General features: G+C 47.7%; 1 protein-coding gene across 1 annotated transcript in view; it reads right to left on the bottom strand.

Annotated features, from left to right (window-relative positions):
- The window catches only part of SLCO3A1 (solute carrier organic anion transporter family member 3A1), a 298024-nt gene that overhangs the window by 228576 nt on the left and 50938 nt on the right, over positions 1 to 18510 (bottom strand). The window contains exon 2 of the mRNA XM_040493405.1: positions 17938 to 18403. Coding sequence (XP_040349339.1) covers positions 17938 to 18403 — 466 coding nt within the window. The remainder of the gene's footprint in view (positions 1 to 17937; positions 18404 to 18510) is intronic.

The raw sequence follows: 18510 nt of genomic DNA, 5'->3' as shown, positions 1-18510 counted from the left end.
AAGCTGGGGATCACCTGAAAAAGTAATAAAGCTTGGGACGGGGCACACGGTAGTGACATATTTAATGTTAACTGCCCAGGGACCAGAACTCCCTTAACTCATAAAAACCAGAAAATCAAACTCCAGAAATTCTAAAGCAATATAACGTGGTATATGAGAGCATACACCTGAATCCAAATCCCAGGTCAGCCACTCACTGGATCTGAGACTCTGGGCAAGTCACCTAACCAAACCACCTCGTGCCTTGGTTTCCTCATCTACAGAATGGTGGCAATAATGATACATACCGCAGAACATCACTGTTATGAGAATTACTGAATGAGTTTATGCACAGCGCACAGAACACAGTAAATGCCACATGAATATTTGCTACATTACCACCAGCTCTAAAAAGTCAATGACTCCATAGATCTTTATACAATGCCCATTATCCTAACTCTTTATAATGCAGTCTTCCTGTATAGGATACACTGTTCAGTGAAAAAGTCAGGTGGGGAAAAAAAATGCATATAATTAGTTACATTTTACAAAGAAAAAGGAGAAGTTGGTATATAAAGATATTTGGTTACATTCTTCAAACAGAGAAAAACCAAAAACTGAAAGAAAAATGGCTATGTGTGAGGTGTGGGAGGGGAAAGCACTGATAGGTTTGGAAGCCAGAGTTCTCAGAACATTCCTGTTCTGTAGATGTGACTTTGACACCATGTAAATAGTTTACGTAATCATCAAACAAAATTATCTCTTAAGAAGTAATCTATAAAAATCAAAACCAAAATGGAACATGTTTTCCATTTTTTCACAGAGAAAAGCCATTTTTCCAATGATATTTAAAGATAGTAATTCATATGTCCCTAAAAGGATATACCTTAAGGACAAACCAAACTGCAAATAAATAAATAAATAAATAAATAAATAAATAAATAGATAGATAGATAGATAGATAGATAGATAGCATCGTTTTTGGTAATCACATAGCCACTTTTCCTGTTTTGCTTAATCAAATTCTACCCCAATATAATAAAAGGGTTGAAATAAGGAACTTTCTCTTAATAGAATTTTTTGAAAAAGGAATGAGAGCATTTGAACATCCTCACTATGTAGAGACCTGACCATCGATGGCTGTCAATGACACAGAAAGAGAAGGCAGACCTTCTGTGTGTCATTAATAGAAATACACATCATCACCTATGAAGTATTTCTTGCAACAAAAAAAAAAAAAGGAAAAAAAATCAAACATGAATCAGATCAGTCCTTTAGAGCTAACAACCAATTTACAAAAAATACAAGTGGGGGACAAAAGAGCATGCTAAAAAAGCACCATCCAGCCTGTACAAAACTACAGGGCAGATCAATCAACTTATTTAACCGGGGCGGGGGGGGGGCCTACAGATTAAAGGGGACCTAAGAAACAAGGCAATTAATTGCAAATCATAGAGCTCTTTGGATCTAATAAAGTGTGTGTGTTCTTTTTTTAAAGAGGCAATTGAGAAATTTAAACACTGAGTACATAGGTGTTAACGTTAACAAATTATCATCAGAGCTTAAGGCATGACAGTAGTATTGTAAATTCTGTTTCTATAGAGTCCGCATCTTCCAGAAATAAACACTAAGTATTTACATACAGAATGATTGATCTAAAATTTCTGAAACCGTACATCTGATACAACCAAGGAGAAGGGAGACTGGGTAGGGACAGATGAAACACGGCAGGCCACGATGAGCATGCTGAGGTCCACTCAACTAGCCTTTCTACTTCTGTATGCGTTTCAAATATCCCATAATAAAAATCAGTTATTCTACCAAATCTCAGCTTTGGGCCAGACACCATCAGTGGACAGACATTATGTTCAACTCTGATCACTTCCTTACTAAGGGATACAGACTTGAGACAAGTAACTTCATTCTGCTGAGCCTCAGTCTTCTACTCTGTGAAATGGCTATGATGCAGAGGGAAGGAGAAAACTCATTTCCGAGTGCCCGGCACGGGGTATGCACTCTCCCAATGGGGGCTTTCCACCACCCAGAGCTTTCTAAGGCAACACCACAGCAGGCAGCAAGCTGCAGAACCGAATCTCCCCCCCCCCCCACTTTAAATTAAAGATCTGCCTAGTGAGCTCGTGGATTACTCATTCAATCGTCTCCAGCAGGAGTGATATTCTTAAAAGAATATGCTCATGTTCTGTGTGGTGAATAGCAATTTCCACCATCTCCACACACACACACACACACATACACACACACACACACGCACGGCTAGGTGGCCTCTTTCGGGCTGGCCCTATGTGATTCACAGGAAGTAAAACACCGTCTCCCAGCTGCAAAGGCTCACCAGTTTTAAACATGCTTTCTTTCCCCAGACATCCAGCCTGGAGACATCAGGGACATCGCCTTCCTTTCTGAGCCTGGGCGAGAGGCTTTGTCAAGTCACTTCCTTGACCAGATAACACATCACATCAGGGAACGGCATTTGACACGGATGAAAAATGAAGTTTACACAAGTTCTTGCTTTGAGAACATGTGCAACGTGGTTTCTTTTCTCCAACGGCAGCTATGGTTTGGAAGACGGCGTGTCTCTGCAAGGCACTGAGTCACTACTCACACTTGTAAAATATTCCTGAGCACATTTGGTGAATATTTTCCAACTGTACATACACAAACGCATGTGTAGATTCCCATGAGCCTGGAGCTTCATCCTGCCCTCCCTGCGTTTCAAGCTCTTGGTTTTTATGGCAGTTGCTGATAGACTTTGCTGGGAAGCAGAGGAACACATCCCTTGGAGAAAGAAGTGGCTCCAGTCCCCATGCTGTCCCTTACTGGACAGATTATCAATCTCTATGTCCAGATTTCCTTCCATAAAATGCAGACAATAAAACCTAAAGGATTTTTTCGAGAATCACGCTGGATAAAATACATAAGAACTTTGCCCAGTCTCTGGTCCACAGAATGTGCTTCATAAATGCCTAATATTATTACTCTCATGGTCTGATGCTAGGTCTCATCCATCCACGTACCACCCCCCCCCCCAGCACCCTGCACTGGGCTTGACATAAGGTAAGCTCACGATATTTGTTAAACCAATGCATGAGTGAAATGGAGACGATTAAATTTAACCTGTCTCTATTTGTTAAAAAGGGGTTAAGTGGGGGCAGGAGTGGGTGGCTCAGTCGGTTAAGCGTCCGACTTCAGCTCAGGTCATGATCTCACGGTCCGTAAGTTCGAGCCCCGCATCTGGCTCTGTGCTGACAGTTCGGAGCCTGGGACCTGCTTCGGATTCTGTGTCTCTCCCTCTCTCTCGGCCCCTCCCTGACTCACGCTCTGTCTCAAAAATAAACACTAAAAAAAATATTTTTTAAAAAAGGAGTCAAGTAACTTTAAGTCTCTCAAAAATATATAGTACTATTATCTTAAGTATCAGTGAGACTCGTCAAAGATGGGCACACTCATCCAGGTGAGAGGTGCTGAGGGCCTGGCCTGAAACAACGGAGGCAAATGAAGAGAGGGCAGGGGCCAGACTCCAGAGACCTTCAGAAGCCAGGATCAGGAAGAGGTGGTGGCTTTTAAATGCAAGGGGTGGGAAGAAAAGGGCAGGGTGAAACAAAGACAAAGCAAACTTGGGAGAAAATCGAAGGACGTGAATTTTGCACTTCCTGGGATCTACTTAGGACACCCAAGTAGAGAACTGACTTTTTTTTTTTTTTTTCGTTTATTTTTTGACAGAGAGAGAAAGAGGGAGAGAGGGCAGGGGAGGGGGAGAGAGAAAGACTGAGGATCCAAAGCAGGCTCTGTGCTGACAGCCAGTGAGCCCAATGCGGGGCTTGAACTCACGAACCGGGAGATCATAACCTGAGCCGAAGTTGAACGCTTAATCGACTGAGCCACCCAGATGCCCTGAGAGCTGACTTTTAACAAGGCAGAAATAGATGGCACACAGATGTTCATAGCAACACTATTCACCATCGCCAAGCGGTGGAAGCAATCCAAATGCCCCATGAGGAATAAACTGATAAACAAACTGTGGTATATGCACACCAGAGGATATTATTCAGCTTTTATAAAAGAAGGAAGTTCAGACACAGGCTCCAGCATGGATGAACCTTGAGAACATTCTGCTAACTGGAAAAAGCCGGCAACAAGAAGACAAATACTGTAGGGACTCCACTTAGGAGAGGTAATGACAATAGTCAGACCCCGTAAGGACAGAAAGCAGAATGGTGGTGACTGGGGCTGTTTCCTGGGTGAAGAGTGTCAGTTCTGCAAGACGAAAGTTCTGGAGAAGCGCTGCACAACAATGTGCCAACAACACTACTTAACTGTACATTGTTTAAAAAACAGGTAAGATGGTGAATTTCAGGTTATGTGGTTTGTTTTGTTTTTTTTTTTACAATTCAAAAATTAACAACAACAACAACAACAACAAAAAAGCTTGGGGCACCTGGGCGGTTCAGTTAAGCGTCTGACTTTGGCTCAGGTCATGATCTCTCAGTTTGTGAGTTCAAGCCCCACATAGGGCTCTGTGCTGACAGCTCAGAGCCTGGAGAGCCTGCTTCAGATTCTGTGTGTGTGTGTGTCTCTCTCTGCCCCTCCCCCCCTCAAAAATAAACATGTTTTTTTAAAGGTGGAAATATGAATCTGGAGTCATGAGCCAGAGGCGCTCCCTACTCCCCGTCTGCACGAACTTGGTGGCTCACACCCAGTCTCTGACCTCTGAACCCACCTTCCACTCTGCCAGGTAGGCCAATAAGAGACGGTCATTTGTCTGCAGACCTCCAACAAGCTCGCAGGACAGTGAGGATGAACATATTCTGGGAGGAGCATGCCCTTAGGAAAGGGCAAGAGGCCTCTACCCCTCTCCGATCTATCGGGAATTGCAATATTTCAGCTCATGGTCTCTGTTCTTTAATACTTCTTTCTCACCTGTTCCTCCGTGATCCACGAAGCCTTTTTTATTTTACCTTCTTACCATTTTGGTCCCAGCTGTGGCCGAGTGAGGTATGCGTACAATCACTCCTGACTTGCGGAGCAAAGCAAGCCAGCTTGGCCAAGCCTGGGAGTGAGGGAGAAAAAAAACAAAAAAACAAACAAACAAACCCAAGTCCAAGTTGTGTAAGAGCAGTGACTGTATACCAATTAAAGGCTGCGGGGCCTGAAACGTAAACAAAACCGTCTGGTGAGTGTCTGTCACTTTACTACGGGGAGATTGTGAAAACAACTCACGTGGTTCTTTCGTGGGAACAAAGCTTTATCGGATGAGAGTTTTAACAATTCCCACAGAGAAGCCAGGCCCTAAGTCCCCTATGGCCATCAACGTCTCCTGGCTGAGACACTCCTCACCATTCCATACTTTACTGCTAAAATCAGGAATAATTTTGTTAGAGGGGAGAGAGAGAGGAAGAGAGAGAGAGAGAGAGAGAGAGAGAGAGAAAGAGTGCGAGCATACTCCCTCTGCCTCAGTTTCCTCATCCGCCCAATGAGAATGGTAACCCTTGTCTCCCTGGGCTTTAGGAGGAGGGAGCGAGAGACCACAGGCAAAGCACCCCATTCTCTGTTGTGTAGCAGGGACACCAAAGAGGACAGCTAGTATATCCCATGTTGCCACAGTCATTACTCAAACCCCCACGAGCTTGACGCACTTGTCCAAATAAGCAGACAGGTGTTAAATTTTCTTTGTGACCACAATCGTTCCTAAAATTAAACACTGGCTCACAACCAGTAACAAGGTGGATATTAAAAAATAAAAAAGCGCCCATGCAGGAGACATTTTGTTCTTTATGCTGCCCCATGGCTTCTGAGTCTTGTCTTCAGCCCCAGAACCACAGGCGTTAATGCATGCATAAGCCAATCCAGCTGATCCGGCTGGATCAAGGTAAGGTTCTTTCCCCCGTGATACAAACGTACCGACTGAGGCTGGGCTAGGGGAAATAATTTAGATCTAATAATAGACACCACTGGGTTTCTAAAGGTTCCAAGTGTCCATACACAATTTTAGAATCTATCAGATCCTTGCCGGGCTAATGAGGCCTCTTGCTGGGAATCCAAATTCCCTCTGTAAACTCCATTAACAGCCCATGAGGCAGGTGGGAAAACATGGATGTTCTTACGGTAATAATGCCTTGGGCATAAAAGGAGGCACTGGGAAATCGCATCCACTTGTGCCACATGCTTAGTGAGAACATTAGAGATAAAGGGAGAAAAACCTCTCTTCTTGGAGAGAGCTTAGGATGTGCCCAACCCCAAAACCCTGCCTGCCCCCTGCAACCCCATACCTGAACTAGGCGGCAGTGGGAATTGGTAAAGACAGAAAGGGGGTTTCTTAAATGCAGCGACTGTCCCAAAAAGTGTGGGGTAAAAAGTTTTGCCCATGCTAATTTTGCCAAGTTCGTTTGTGTCCCCAGATGATTTTCTGGGGTCCCTCACAACTTTCTGCCTACGTGTTTGTTTGTCATTGCCCGGGAGAATTTTTCTTAGTAAGAACGCATGGAAAGTTTTGACTTCGGGAGTTCAGATTCCATTATGAACCAGTGCATTTTTAAAATGTTTTTGCTTTCAACGCAAAAAAAAAAAAAAAAAAAAAGCTGATTTTCCTATCTGTGCATCCGTGCAAAACCAACACAGAAAATTTGCTGAATATTACCCAAAACACCCACAGTTAGGCCGAAAGAAGGGATGGAAAATTTTAGCCCCAAAGGAATTTTTTTTTCTGGACCCTGGAAGCACTGGCACAGGAGGAGGAGGGCTTGGAGGGCGTCTCTCGAGTGGCTGGGAACACATTCTGACTTTTCACCCACAGTTGCCTGACTGATGCGAAGATGCCTCCTGTCGGAGGTACAGGGGCTCCCCAGGGAGCGGATCAAGTTGACAGCTGAGCAGTCCACAGCATTCCATCTGTCACTCCGCACAGCCCATCACCTCGACTATCTTGGTTTATCTTACCCCAAGTCGCCCAACCTCACGGTCTGCCCGTCGTAAGGACTTTATGGGAATCTAACCTTTTTTGGATCCTGAACCTCTTCGAGAAGCCAGCGAAAGCTTCCCCACAAGAGCACGCATGCACCTCCAAATAATTTTAGAAGGTCCTGGATCCCTCCCCTCAAGCACATCCGAGAAACTTCAGTTTGAAGCAGCCCCGTTACGTAGCCCCCAATTTCTCTTCACACTCGTAAGGCAAACTCCTGAGCCCCAGCTCTAATGTCTACACCTAACTTGTTTATGAGCGCCCATCAGTCACCTAACGCATTGGTGCGTTCGGAGGTTTGTCTGCACAAGGGCAAAAATAAGCACGTGCACATGCACACGTCTTGGCAGGAATGAAATAGCAAAGCCAAGTCCCAAATGGCGCGCGCTCATTTAGCCTCCTGGCCCTTGACGACACGAAGCCAGTGCTGGGAGTGAAGGCAGGGCCAGCGATCACACTCGCGTCAAGGAGCCAGGATTGGTCAGCCTTCTTCCATTCGATAAGCAGCAGCACCGAATAATAAGCCCACATGCTGGACACTCTCCCACCTCCGTAAGCGATTTGCTATTAAACACTTACTGCTCCCCAACAAAGCCTGCCTGCCAACAGGTTATTTTTAAACACTTTGTTTGTTTGGAGTGGTCAGGGAGAAAGCGGGGAGTGGGGCGGGGGGGCATTCCTTTTGGTTTCTAGGTCTCTTTCCTGCAACTTAAAGGCTAGGAAGTAATGAAATGAAACCCTGAGGCAGAACTTCCAACCTAACCCTTTTCATTGACTGCATGGGGTTAGGTGTTGTTCAGGTCTTTAGGGCATCGTAAAAGAGCTAGCTCTCCGATCAGAGCACAGCTGTCCTACGTGGGTTTCCTTGCACAGAAACCCTATCCCCATCAGAAGGTGCGGGGTCACACCTCAAGAGGAAAGCAATCCAGTCCAACTCTCGCCGTGACATGACTGGGCAGTCAAGCCCGTGAACTGCAAATATTGTACAGGACCATTTCTGTGCTAAAGGAACTGGGATTCCAAGGGCTAGAGGCTCACTTCCGGCAGAGCTGGATCCAGGCAGTCGTCTTGCCTTCTCTCCCCCTGATCTACCTTCCTTTGCGAGGTCTTCACTCCTAGGTCAACTTCCCTGCATGTGGCAGCAATGACAGACATTGGAATCTCTGGACATAAAGTTTTTACAGCTAGCAGTCCTAGAAAAGAAAGTGGCCTCTGTCTCTCTCGCTCTCTCTCTCTCTCACTCTGAGTCCATTTGTCAAACCTCATGGTAGGCTTTGATTATCACAATCCTTGGGCCAATCCTTGTACATGGGAGCCCTTCTCTATGTCATGGCCAGCCACGCCTGGACCACATTATCATGTCTGCAGTCCTCGTTGGGGGAAAGGCAACACTCGGTCACGAAAACGAGGTGCTAGACGGGCGAAAAGCCAACGTCCACAACAAAGACTCTTCCATGAGGCCTAACCCAAGAATCCCCTAGCAATGAAGAACTCACTTTGCCCTGAAGAGGAAGGCCATTAACCTCTAACGCCCGTGTTAACAACAGCAAATCACAACCCTCTACAGAAACCAAACCCTTCCCACAGCTGCTGTCACTGAATGCCTCTTGCAGGTGAAAGGAAAAAAAGGAGATAAAGCGGAGATTATTCTATGTCGGAAAGAAGTAGTCTGCAAATAAACTAAAGAAAAGGAATATGCAGGTTATTCAGGAAAATAGCTCAGAACCTTTTATATTTAAAAACAATGCCTGTGTTACAGTTGAAAGGAAAAATAAAATCAATCTTCTTTCAAGAGGCAGGTGCAGTAAGAGGTTGATGGTATAGAAACAATGTGCCTTTGCGGTTCTGAAGGAAGGAACCCGCCCCGACCCGACCCGACCCTGCCCCATGCACCTGCACCTTCACCTTCCCCAGGAGTCTTCTCTAGGTCTGTCTGGGCCTCTCTGGTCTTACATCGGGTCATCAAACACTTGAATGCTATGCTCTAAAATCTCTCAGCAAAGATGTTCCCGCACACACAGGAAACATCCACAGGCCCCAACTAGCCCCAAATGGTATTGGTTTCTACTCCCTTCAGGAAACTCTTGGGGAACAGATTTCTTCATCCAGACATTCTTAGCTTGGAAAACTGGTTGAATTTCTTTTCCATTCTAGGATTCCCATGCTCATGAGGCAAAAGGCAAAGCCTCAGCTGGAATAGCATCCTGAGAGGCTCAGCAACAGCTCTGACTCCTTCCTCTCTTCCAAACTGTGTCCTGTGTTTGTGCAAGAGTCCCCACCCCCATCCCCAACCCAACGCCCAGATCACCTGCGATCACAGTAGATAACACTATTTATTCTGGCTGTGGCATCCATGATGTGCAACTTCTTCCCTTACCACCTAGCTTCCTTTCTTGTTTTATTTGCTATCCAAAAGACAAATGCAATTGGAGATGGATGATGTAGAGCCAAGGGTCCAAAATGGCAAGCCACCAACGTACTCGAGCTGGCTTCTGTGTTGGTGACCCGCGGGAGGATTTGGAGAGGATGTCAACGAGTTGGCAATTCAGTCCACTTGCAAACTATGGATTTCCGATCACTCTTAAAAATCCGAAGATTTGGCAAGACTGACTCTGTATTCGGATGAAGAAAGAACCCTCAGTTCCTCAGCCTCCATCTATGGTCTGCTTTTCTCATTTGCTGGCTGAGCCCTCATAGCACTTAAGATTTCTACCCTGGGCAGAAGATGTGGCCTGGGGCTGACAACAAGGGCACCCACACTCCTGGCCAGCCCAAAGCATCTTTTCGTGTGTCTCACTTACTTATCTTCTGGAAAAAGTCACAGCCAGGCCAAAGGGCTGCCTTCCAATTCACATGGGATCACGGCACTAACCCAAGCTTTTAAGTCTTCGGCAAATGTGGACGGATGTGGCTCAAACCACAAAGATGTTCATCGTTCAAATGACCAACGAGCACATTCCAGCATTTCCAGATTATCAAAATACCCTATAGTTATCTTTGTGATAATTAACACAATTTCACATATAATTGATATATTACGAACTTTACAACAGGTCCATTGAAAGTAGGTTTACATGTATAGTAAGTAGGGTCTTAAAAGAAAAAGGCTGGAAGGAAATGTACCTAAATATCGACAATAACTTTCTATAGGTACCCAGATTAGATATTATAGTTTCTTATTATATTTGGGGTTTTCCCAATTTTACTAAAGTGAGAATACATTCTTTTGAAAAACTGAGCCAATATCAAGAAGCAAATTAGGAAGTAATGTGTCAAAACCCAGAAAGCCAACCAATACATCATGTTGTGGTAATGGGCATACTCTAGGGTGCCTCTGACTTCGGATGAACCAGATCGCCTGCTGCCTGGGGCCATGCTAGCACTTTAGGTACTTTGAGATGAGCCACAGGAAGGGGTCTGCAGGCAAAGAAGAGCCCTGCTGATGTAATGCAGGACTGAAGAGGTTGCTATTCTTAGATCTACTAGGTGGATTATGTCCCAAGCTGAAAATCAGGATCCAACTGCTCTTGTCAAAGACCTGCCTGTGTGTTTCAGTAAGTCAGTCACTTATCTCACGCCTCACTTTCCACATCTGGAAATAGAGATGATAGGACCACAAAAAAAGAACAGGACAACACTTATTGATCTCCACCACGGACAGGGTACCTGATGCAAAGGATAGCAAGGCAGATCCCTGCAAGGTAGACCCCGGCCTCTTTTTACTGCTAAGGAAACAGGCTGAGGTTAACCAGAAAGGTGTCCAAAATCCTGGTGGCAGGTCTGAAGGGGAGCTGGGGTTTGAATCTCAAAACTGTCAGACTCCAGAGCCCACGCTGAGAGTCTCGTCCAAGGTCACCCAGGCCGAGAGCACAGAAGCGATTCCGTGCGCCACAGGGCATGAATTATGAGCAGCTGAAAATGAACAAGAAGCACCTAGCAGCCCGGGCAATATGGAAGCACCAGATAAGAGCCCCTTGCATATTTCCTAGCGCGTTGCTAAAACACACCGAAAATGGCATGTGACCAGCAGCTGGGGAGAGGGGGTGGAACACAGCCAAAGCAAATTGACCAGTGTTGCAGTGCCATTTATTTTAGAAAAAGAAATTAATGAGGGAGACTTCAATATCAATGAAGTTGCAAGAATATAATGAGTTATGCTTGCTCCCACGAGGGAAAGCTTTTTAATTATTTTTTTCAGATGAACTGCAGTCACAGTGTATTTGATCCATACCCGACCCACACTCTTTGGAGAGTTGAAACACGTTTTACCCAATGTCAAGTTAAAATAAAAACTCATCAGAAGCAAAATAACTCTGGGCTCCCAGGGCTCCGACGAGAAGTTTGGTTCTCTCTGGCTGCCGGCTGGTATCATAGTGACCTTTGTACTGAACAAACACTTGGCAGATGAAATCTGAGAATAATTCGCTCTGCATCAACTGGAACACAGTGGGCTCCACTGGGTCTCAATACAAGCGATCAAAAAACGTGACACATTTGTGTCTAATACATGTGCCACACAACTCAGAGCAATTGCTCTGTGGATTCGGGCAGCCTGCAAGGGCTCCATTCTTCCTGGGAATTCAGAAGGCTGTCACGGAGTTCTTCTGGAAGAATCCCTCTCCTCTGGCCAGCCTCCATTCCACCTAAAGACTTCTCTCTGTCTCGGTGTTCTCCCCACGCACACGCATGTGTGTATCAATGTTGCATGTGTGCCTGCCTACCAAACACACTCCCACAACTCAAACTGATCTGGTTTCACCTTGATCCCGTTCTGTTGAAAACACGATGCACTTGTATTAAAACTGCCCAGAACTAGGGGCCCCTGGGTGGCTCAGTCGGTTAAGCGGCCGACTTCGGCTCAGGTCACGATCTTACGGTCCATGAGTTCGAGCCCCGAATCGGGCTCTGGACTGATGGCTCAGAGCCTGGAGGCTGTTTCCGATTCTGTGTCTCCCTCTCTCTCTGCCCCTCCCCCGTTCATGCTCTGTCTCTCTCTGCCTCAAAAATAAATAAAACGTAAAAAAAAAAAAAAAAATAACAACTGCCCAGAACTATACACACACAAACGAGTACACATCAAAACTGGCAAAATCTGGGGTGCCTGGGTGGCTCAGTCGGTTGAGCATCCGACTTTGGCTCAGGTCATGATCTCACGGTCCGTGAGTTCGAGCCCGCATCAGGCTCTGTGCTGACAGCTCAGAGCCTGGAGCCTGTTTCGGATTCTGTGTCTCCCTCTCTCTCTGACCCTCCCCCGTTCATGCTCTGTCTCTGTCTCAAAAATAAATGAATGTGAAAACTGGCAAAATCTGAATCAGCTCCACAGACGGTACCATGTTAATTTCCTGGTTTTGATATTGCATTTCAGTCATGGGCCGTGTTACATTGGGGGAAACTGGATGAACAGTATGGGGGACTTCCCAGTACTTTGCAACAACCTGTGATTCTAGAATGATCTCAAAATAAAAAGTTGTTTTGTTTTGTTTTAAGCTACATCTTCAAATAATTTCTTGAGTACAAACATACACACACACACACACACACACACACACACACACACACAAAACAACACAGTTCCTTATAGAAAAGTTTGGGCAAAAGACCCAAGGGTCTTGGTTTAGTTTGGTACTGATCCCCTCCGTACCGGTTATGGGATGAATCACACACCCCTCCCCGCCCTGGACAAATTCATGTTGGGGCGCTAACCTCCAGTACTGCAGTACATGACTGCATTTGGAGATAGAGCCTTAAAGAGGTAATAAGGTTAAATGAAGTCATACAGAGGGTCCCTAATCCCACCTGACTGCTGTCCTTTCAAGAAGGGGAAATCAGGCCACAAAGAGCCCCCAGGGGTGTGAGCACACAGAGGAAAGACCCTGTGAAGGGAGGAAAAGGAGGAACAGGAGCCATCTGCAAGCCAAGAGAAAAGGCCTCAGAGGAAAACAGCTCTCAGGATACCTTGATCTTGGACTTCCCGCTTCCAGAACGGTGAGAAAATAAATTTCTGTGGCTTAAGCCGTCCAGTCTGTGGTGTTAGGTTAGGACAGCCTTAGAGCAAACTAACACAGGACCCACATCCTGCACACCTCATTCATCTGGTTTCGTCCCCTGGGAATGAGCCCCCACAGCATCCATCTTCAACAGGGAAACGGCGGCTCAGGTGTGGAAGGAAAACCAAGTCAAGTAAGGAACGAAGGTCCTGGCACAGAAGAGCTAAATAGCAGGTTAACTCCTTCCCTACCCGGCAAGGCTGGGGCTCAGCTACCTGAATTATCAACACATGGAAGAGAGGGGCACCTGGGGGGCTCAGTCAGTGGAGCATCCGACTTTGGCCCAGGTCATAATCTCACAGTTTCTGAGTTCGAGCCCCGCATCGGGCTTGGGGCTGTCAGTGCAGAGCCCCCTTCTGATCTTCTGTCTCCCCCTCTCTGTGCCCCTCCCCCACTCGCACTCTCAAAAATGAATAAAACATTCACACACACACACACACACACACACACACACACACACACACTTGCGCGCGCGCAAAGAGAGACAACAAGTCTTCCGGGGGAGCCCCCAGGGCACAGCCAGTGGCAGCTTGTGGGCAGCTGTAAGGAGACAGATTTCTAACCCAATGAAAGTACAATCACCTAATGGCTATCGTGGTTCAAAAAGGGAATCATCAGCGATGTGAGGGGAGGGCCCGTGCATCTCTGGAGAGAGGGAAGCAGGAGGCGGAATACGCAGCCGCCCCTGTCTGGGAAGCACCAGCTCTAGTCTGAAGCCACCTCTACTCAAAGCAGTGAATGCTCCACAACCCTGTCCTGGACTGTGAGCCGGGACCACCCTCCCCTCTGCCTCCTATTCCCACACTTTGGGCCGGGGCACCCACTCTCCCTTCCGATCACACCTCTCCCCTCGGCTTTGAGGCACGTTGCTCTCTTCCCTCCTGGCTGGCTCCCAAGATTTTTACCTCCTGAAGGCCTCATGCTATCTTGTGGCAGGCCCAGACTTGTACCTGACCCCCTGGACCAGCCACCAGCCCTCTCCCCCCGCCAACCCCAGCCTTGTGACACATCCCAGACGTACATGGAAAAACCCCCACCCTCAGACCACAAGTCCAGCTAAGTTATCTTAGACAAGTCATTTAACTGCTCAGAATCACAGGGTCCCATCTGCCTTGTTGACAACAGCAAACACTTAAAAACAAACAAACAACAAAGAAAAAAAAAAACTATGTCCAACAATAGAGGGCATTAAATATTACAGTACCGATCCACAAGAGAATGTTACGCATGCAGTAATAACATCACAGAAGAATATTTAGTAACACGGGGAAATGTGCATCAAATATTAAGAGAAAGATGTTTATTATAAACACATTTTTGGTAGAACAACATACCAATCCAGAAAAGACCTTCTGTAATCATAGGGCTAAGAGTAATGATTCCTTTTTAAGTTTATTTATTTATTTTGGGGAAGAGAGGGTGTGTGCAAGTAAGGGAGGGAGGGGCAGAGAGAGAGAATCCCAAGCAGGCTCCCCACTGTTAGCATGGAGCCCAACTCAGGGCTCGAACCCACAAACCATGAGATCATGACCTGAGCCGAGATCAAGAGTCGGATGCTCAACCAACTGAGCCACCCAAGCATCCCAAGAGTAAGGATTCTTTATTCTTTCTCCATACTTCCAAAGTTGTCAACGGTGAACATGTGATACGTTGTAACTAGGAATAAAGTTATTTAAAACATCTCTACCACTCAGGTCACCTTTTTCTTCCTCAAAGAGGACAAGGTTGCAACCAATTGCCATAGCAACCTAATGAAAGGACATGGTGAGTCCATTACATTATCCTACTTATTCCTGCCTACAGAATGTCTTGCCAGGCTTTGAACTTGAAAAAAAAAAAAAACAAAACAGAACAGCTAAGAAAACTGGGCTAATGGAGGGTCACTGAGGAGACTCCTGAAAGGTCTATTCTTGGACCCTCATCAGGCCCCACGTCGAATGGTTTCCACTGCCCCCCTGGCCCTTCCGTCCATCTAGGAAGAAAGACTGCCATGTGCCACCCACAGGTCATTGTCTAGCTGCGCCGTGAGCTTGGCTTCCACACTGTGCATTAGTGAAAAGCCTGCCAGCAGAGTCGTGTTCCCATTCAGCGGGTTTTGTCCCCTGGTAATGAGCTCCATTGGCTCCCTTTCCCCACGCTGGAAAGGGGCAGCCACAGACTGGTGACAGCCAGAGAAGCCCCTTGTGAATGGCCCTTCGAGGAATCCAGAAGCTTGGCAGTGGCTCAGCCACAGGAGTCCAGAGCAAATAATCATTCCAGGGGACTGTATCGGCTTGACTCAAGATGGAACGAATGCTCCCATCTCCCCTGCATGAAGAGGCTCTGGGTGTGGCCGTAGATAACGTTCATGGCACCAACTGGCGACGTGCAACCCAGAGGCAGGCCTGGCCACCAACGGCCTGTGGCTGAGACTACATGGTCATCGTCCCCTTCCCCGCTGACACCCACAGGAAAGAATCAGCTATGAATAAGTCTGTATTTTACACATGGAAGTCTTCATAATCCCTTCCATCTCCAGCCCACACTCACATTATTAGGCATATGACCAGATGGCGGGCTGTGAGCCTCTCTCTCTTAACCAGCTTTGCAGGAGCTGGAACCAGGGGACACACGTGCTATTCAACAACAATGGGTGTGCATCCACACGCACGCTCCCAGTGCCCTCAGACTCCCCTCCTCTCTACAGGCAGTATGTAAGGCCATAATTCATCAGTCCCTTTCAGCAGGTTCCCCGACATACTTCCTCAAGCTTTAAGTGGCTTCAGGAACTAGCTCCCCATTAGAGGAGATAAATGCTAAAATAGCCTCACGGTCACAAACACTTTCTTATGTCCTGTACAACCCATGGATGAACGAGTTACACTCTACATATACTGTGGTCTTCCTAAACTGTTCCTGGAACAACCCAAAGCTTGCATGGGATAAGGCAGCCATCCAGTGAGGCCAAACTCTGCAGAAGGCTGACTCTTTCCTGGTCCCTGGAAACACAGACCCATAAAACCAGTCCAGAGACAGAGAGCCCATCTCATGGCCACACGTTTTGGAATTTTCCAGATGGACCAGTGCCACCAAGATGTCCATGCGCCCAATGGACACTTCCAACTCTAGCTATCACAGAAAGAAAATGGTACCCAAGTAGAAATTTGCCCGAAACATTCTTTCTAACAAAGACTCATGGCAAATCCCATGACGTGGCCTCAGAACTGGAGACGGCCCTTTGCCTCGAATGGTCAGCCCCACCACCCACCTCCACCGCCCACACACAAAACCAAAGCGCTTCCTCATCCTACTGCTCTGTGCACCAAACCAGGCCCCAGCCAGTGCAGGAAAAGACCCCAACCTAACTCAGCAGGGAGACTTACAAAAGAGGGTTCTAGGCCTCTAGGAGGAAGGACTCCGGAGAAATTTTTCTGCTTGATTCTGTCATCAGAGACAAGAACTCCGCTTTTCATTCCCCCATTTCCTCTTCTGAGCTTTATCTACTTACTGTTAACTGCTACCAGAAAACATCTCTCCCAGGGTCTTAGGATGCCATCAGTCAAGTCCTAGACCAATTGTCTGGCTGGACCTCAGGAGGCTATTTGGCTACATGCCGTGAGCCACGTTCTAGTCGGCGACACACTCCTTTGGGATCGCTGTCGCTCAAGCTTCGGAAGTAACAAAATGTAAATAACATCCTCAGTACCCACCCTAACCATAGGGGGAGAGGGTCTGGCCATCATGGGTTGGGAAGTCCCCTCTCCCACGTCGTGTTCCACAGAGAAGTCATGACCAGGCTCCAGCCCTAGATGGAGAGGCACACGCTTTCCATCCACCTTTCTTACCCTGAGCCCGTTCACAGAGAACCGTGAACATTTGCAGCACAGGTTTTGAACAAAAGCATTTACTCCGCAGCTGGGACAGAAAGTCACAGAGGAAACCCGGCATCGAGCTGCGTAACTGCTCCAAACCCTCCTAGCTCATCAACAGTGGAAGCTGCCCGGGTAGAGAGCTTTCCATCAAATTCTGCTCCATTCTAGCTTAACCTAAACCTTTGTGTGATCATTAACTTAATACTTCAAAGCACAGTGCTTCAGGAGAGAAAAAGTTTCCACGGGCAGAAGGAATTCTGCCAAAGCTGAGCGCTCAGGGAGTGGGGACAAGTCTTAGTAATCCACACTTAGTAAACAAGGGATAGAGATGCTCGCCAGGCCCTCACAATACAAATGACCTTGCCACGGTGCCCAAGAGCAGCGAGGACCCCATTTGTTGCAAGAACAGCTCACACGTGGAGGTTCCTTAACCCCGTAACCTGTGAGGGGCTTCCAATGTGCCAGTACAAAGCAACAGAAGCTATCACGGTGTGAAATTTAAAACGCACACATACCTTCTTTTTTCCCTAAATCTCCAGTTCCTGGCACACCCCCCATGCAGAAAGTTACCACAAGTCACCAACTCTGAAGGATACCAAATGCTGGGGGGGGTGGGGGGGGGGTGTAATCGTCTCTTTGAACTTCAACAGGACAATGACCAGAAGATCAGTTTGATTATTAAACACTGGGGCTTCCAAGGTGTAGACCCCAACAGACCTCGGTGGCTAATGCCAGATGGCTCAAAGTCCCCATACCCATGGCAGATTAATACGTGTTAACCCTTCCTGACCACGTCTTCCCACTTCGAGCTTCTTCATGCGGGAGCAAAGCAGGACCTCCAAATCTGCCGCACACGGAAATCACCTGGGGAGTCCCAGTGGCACAGCAGACCAACTACACCGGATTTTCTGGGGGTGCAACTCAGGCATCCCCATTTTTCAACCCCACCCCCTGCAGATGTGCAGCCACGTCGGAGAACCGTTAAGAAGCTCGGGGGGCCCACCTTGCCTTCCTCTGTCAAGGCGCCCCTGCTACTAACAGAGCATGGACCACAGGGGAGCAAACCCGGCACCACCACAGCTCCTACCTATGTAGAGCGAGGAGTCCTTCCTCCGCACGTGGTCGTCGATGTAGGAGACGCCCAGGGGCTGCACAGGGGTAGCACCGATGCCCAGGAGCACCTGGGCCCCAATGAGCAGCAAGTACATCATGTTGGTGGCGGTCCGGCTGCGGCAGATGAGGTCCGGGTCGGGGCCCTGGTCGCCGCCCGAGCCATTGGCGGCGCAGACGTCGCGGCCCTCGGCGCCCCAGCGTATCTCGCCCGCCTCGTACTTGTACTGGTGGGTCAGGAACTCGGGCAGCGCCGACAGCAATGCTCCCAGGGCCATGACGATGCCGCCGCAGCCGATGAGGCGGGGCCGGTGCCCGCGCGCCCCGAAGTAGCTCACGAAGAGGATGAGCGCCAGGTTCCCAATCTCGAAGCTGCTGGCGATCACGCCCACGTCGGCGCTCTGCAGGTTGAACCTCCGCTCCAGGGTGGTCAGGACGCTCACCTGCGGGGTGCAAAACGAAATCTCAAGGCCAATACTGACGGACGCCACCCAGGCGGAAGCCCCCTCCGGCCTCGGAGTGCACCTGCCGGGCCGGCCCTGGCCGCTGA

Source organism: Herpailurus yagouaroundi, unplaced genomic scaffold, assembly GCF_014898765.1.
Source record: "Herpailurus yagouaroundi ecotype Mexico unplaced genomic scaffold, PumYag 185, whole genome shotgun sequence".
Lineage (NCBI taxonomy): Eukaryota > Metazoa > Chordata > Mammalia > Carnivora > Felidae > Herpailurus > Herpailurus yagouaroundi.
The sequence above is the reverse complement of the archived record's forward strand: the minus strand, read 5'-3'. Positions and strand labels throughout refer to the sequence as shown.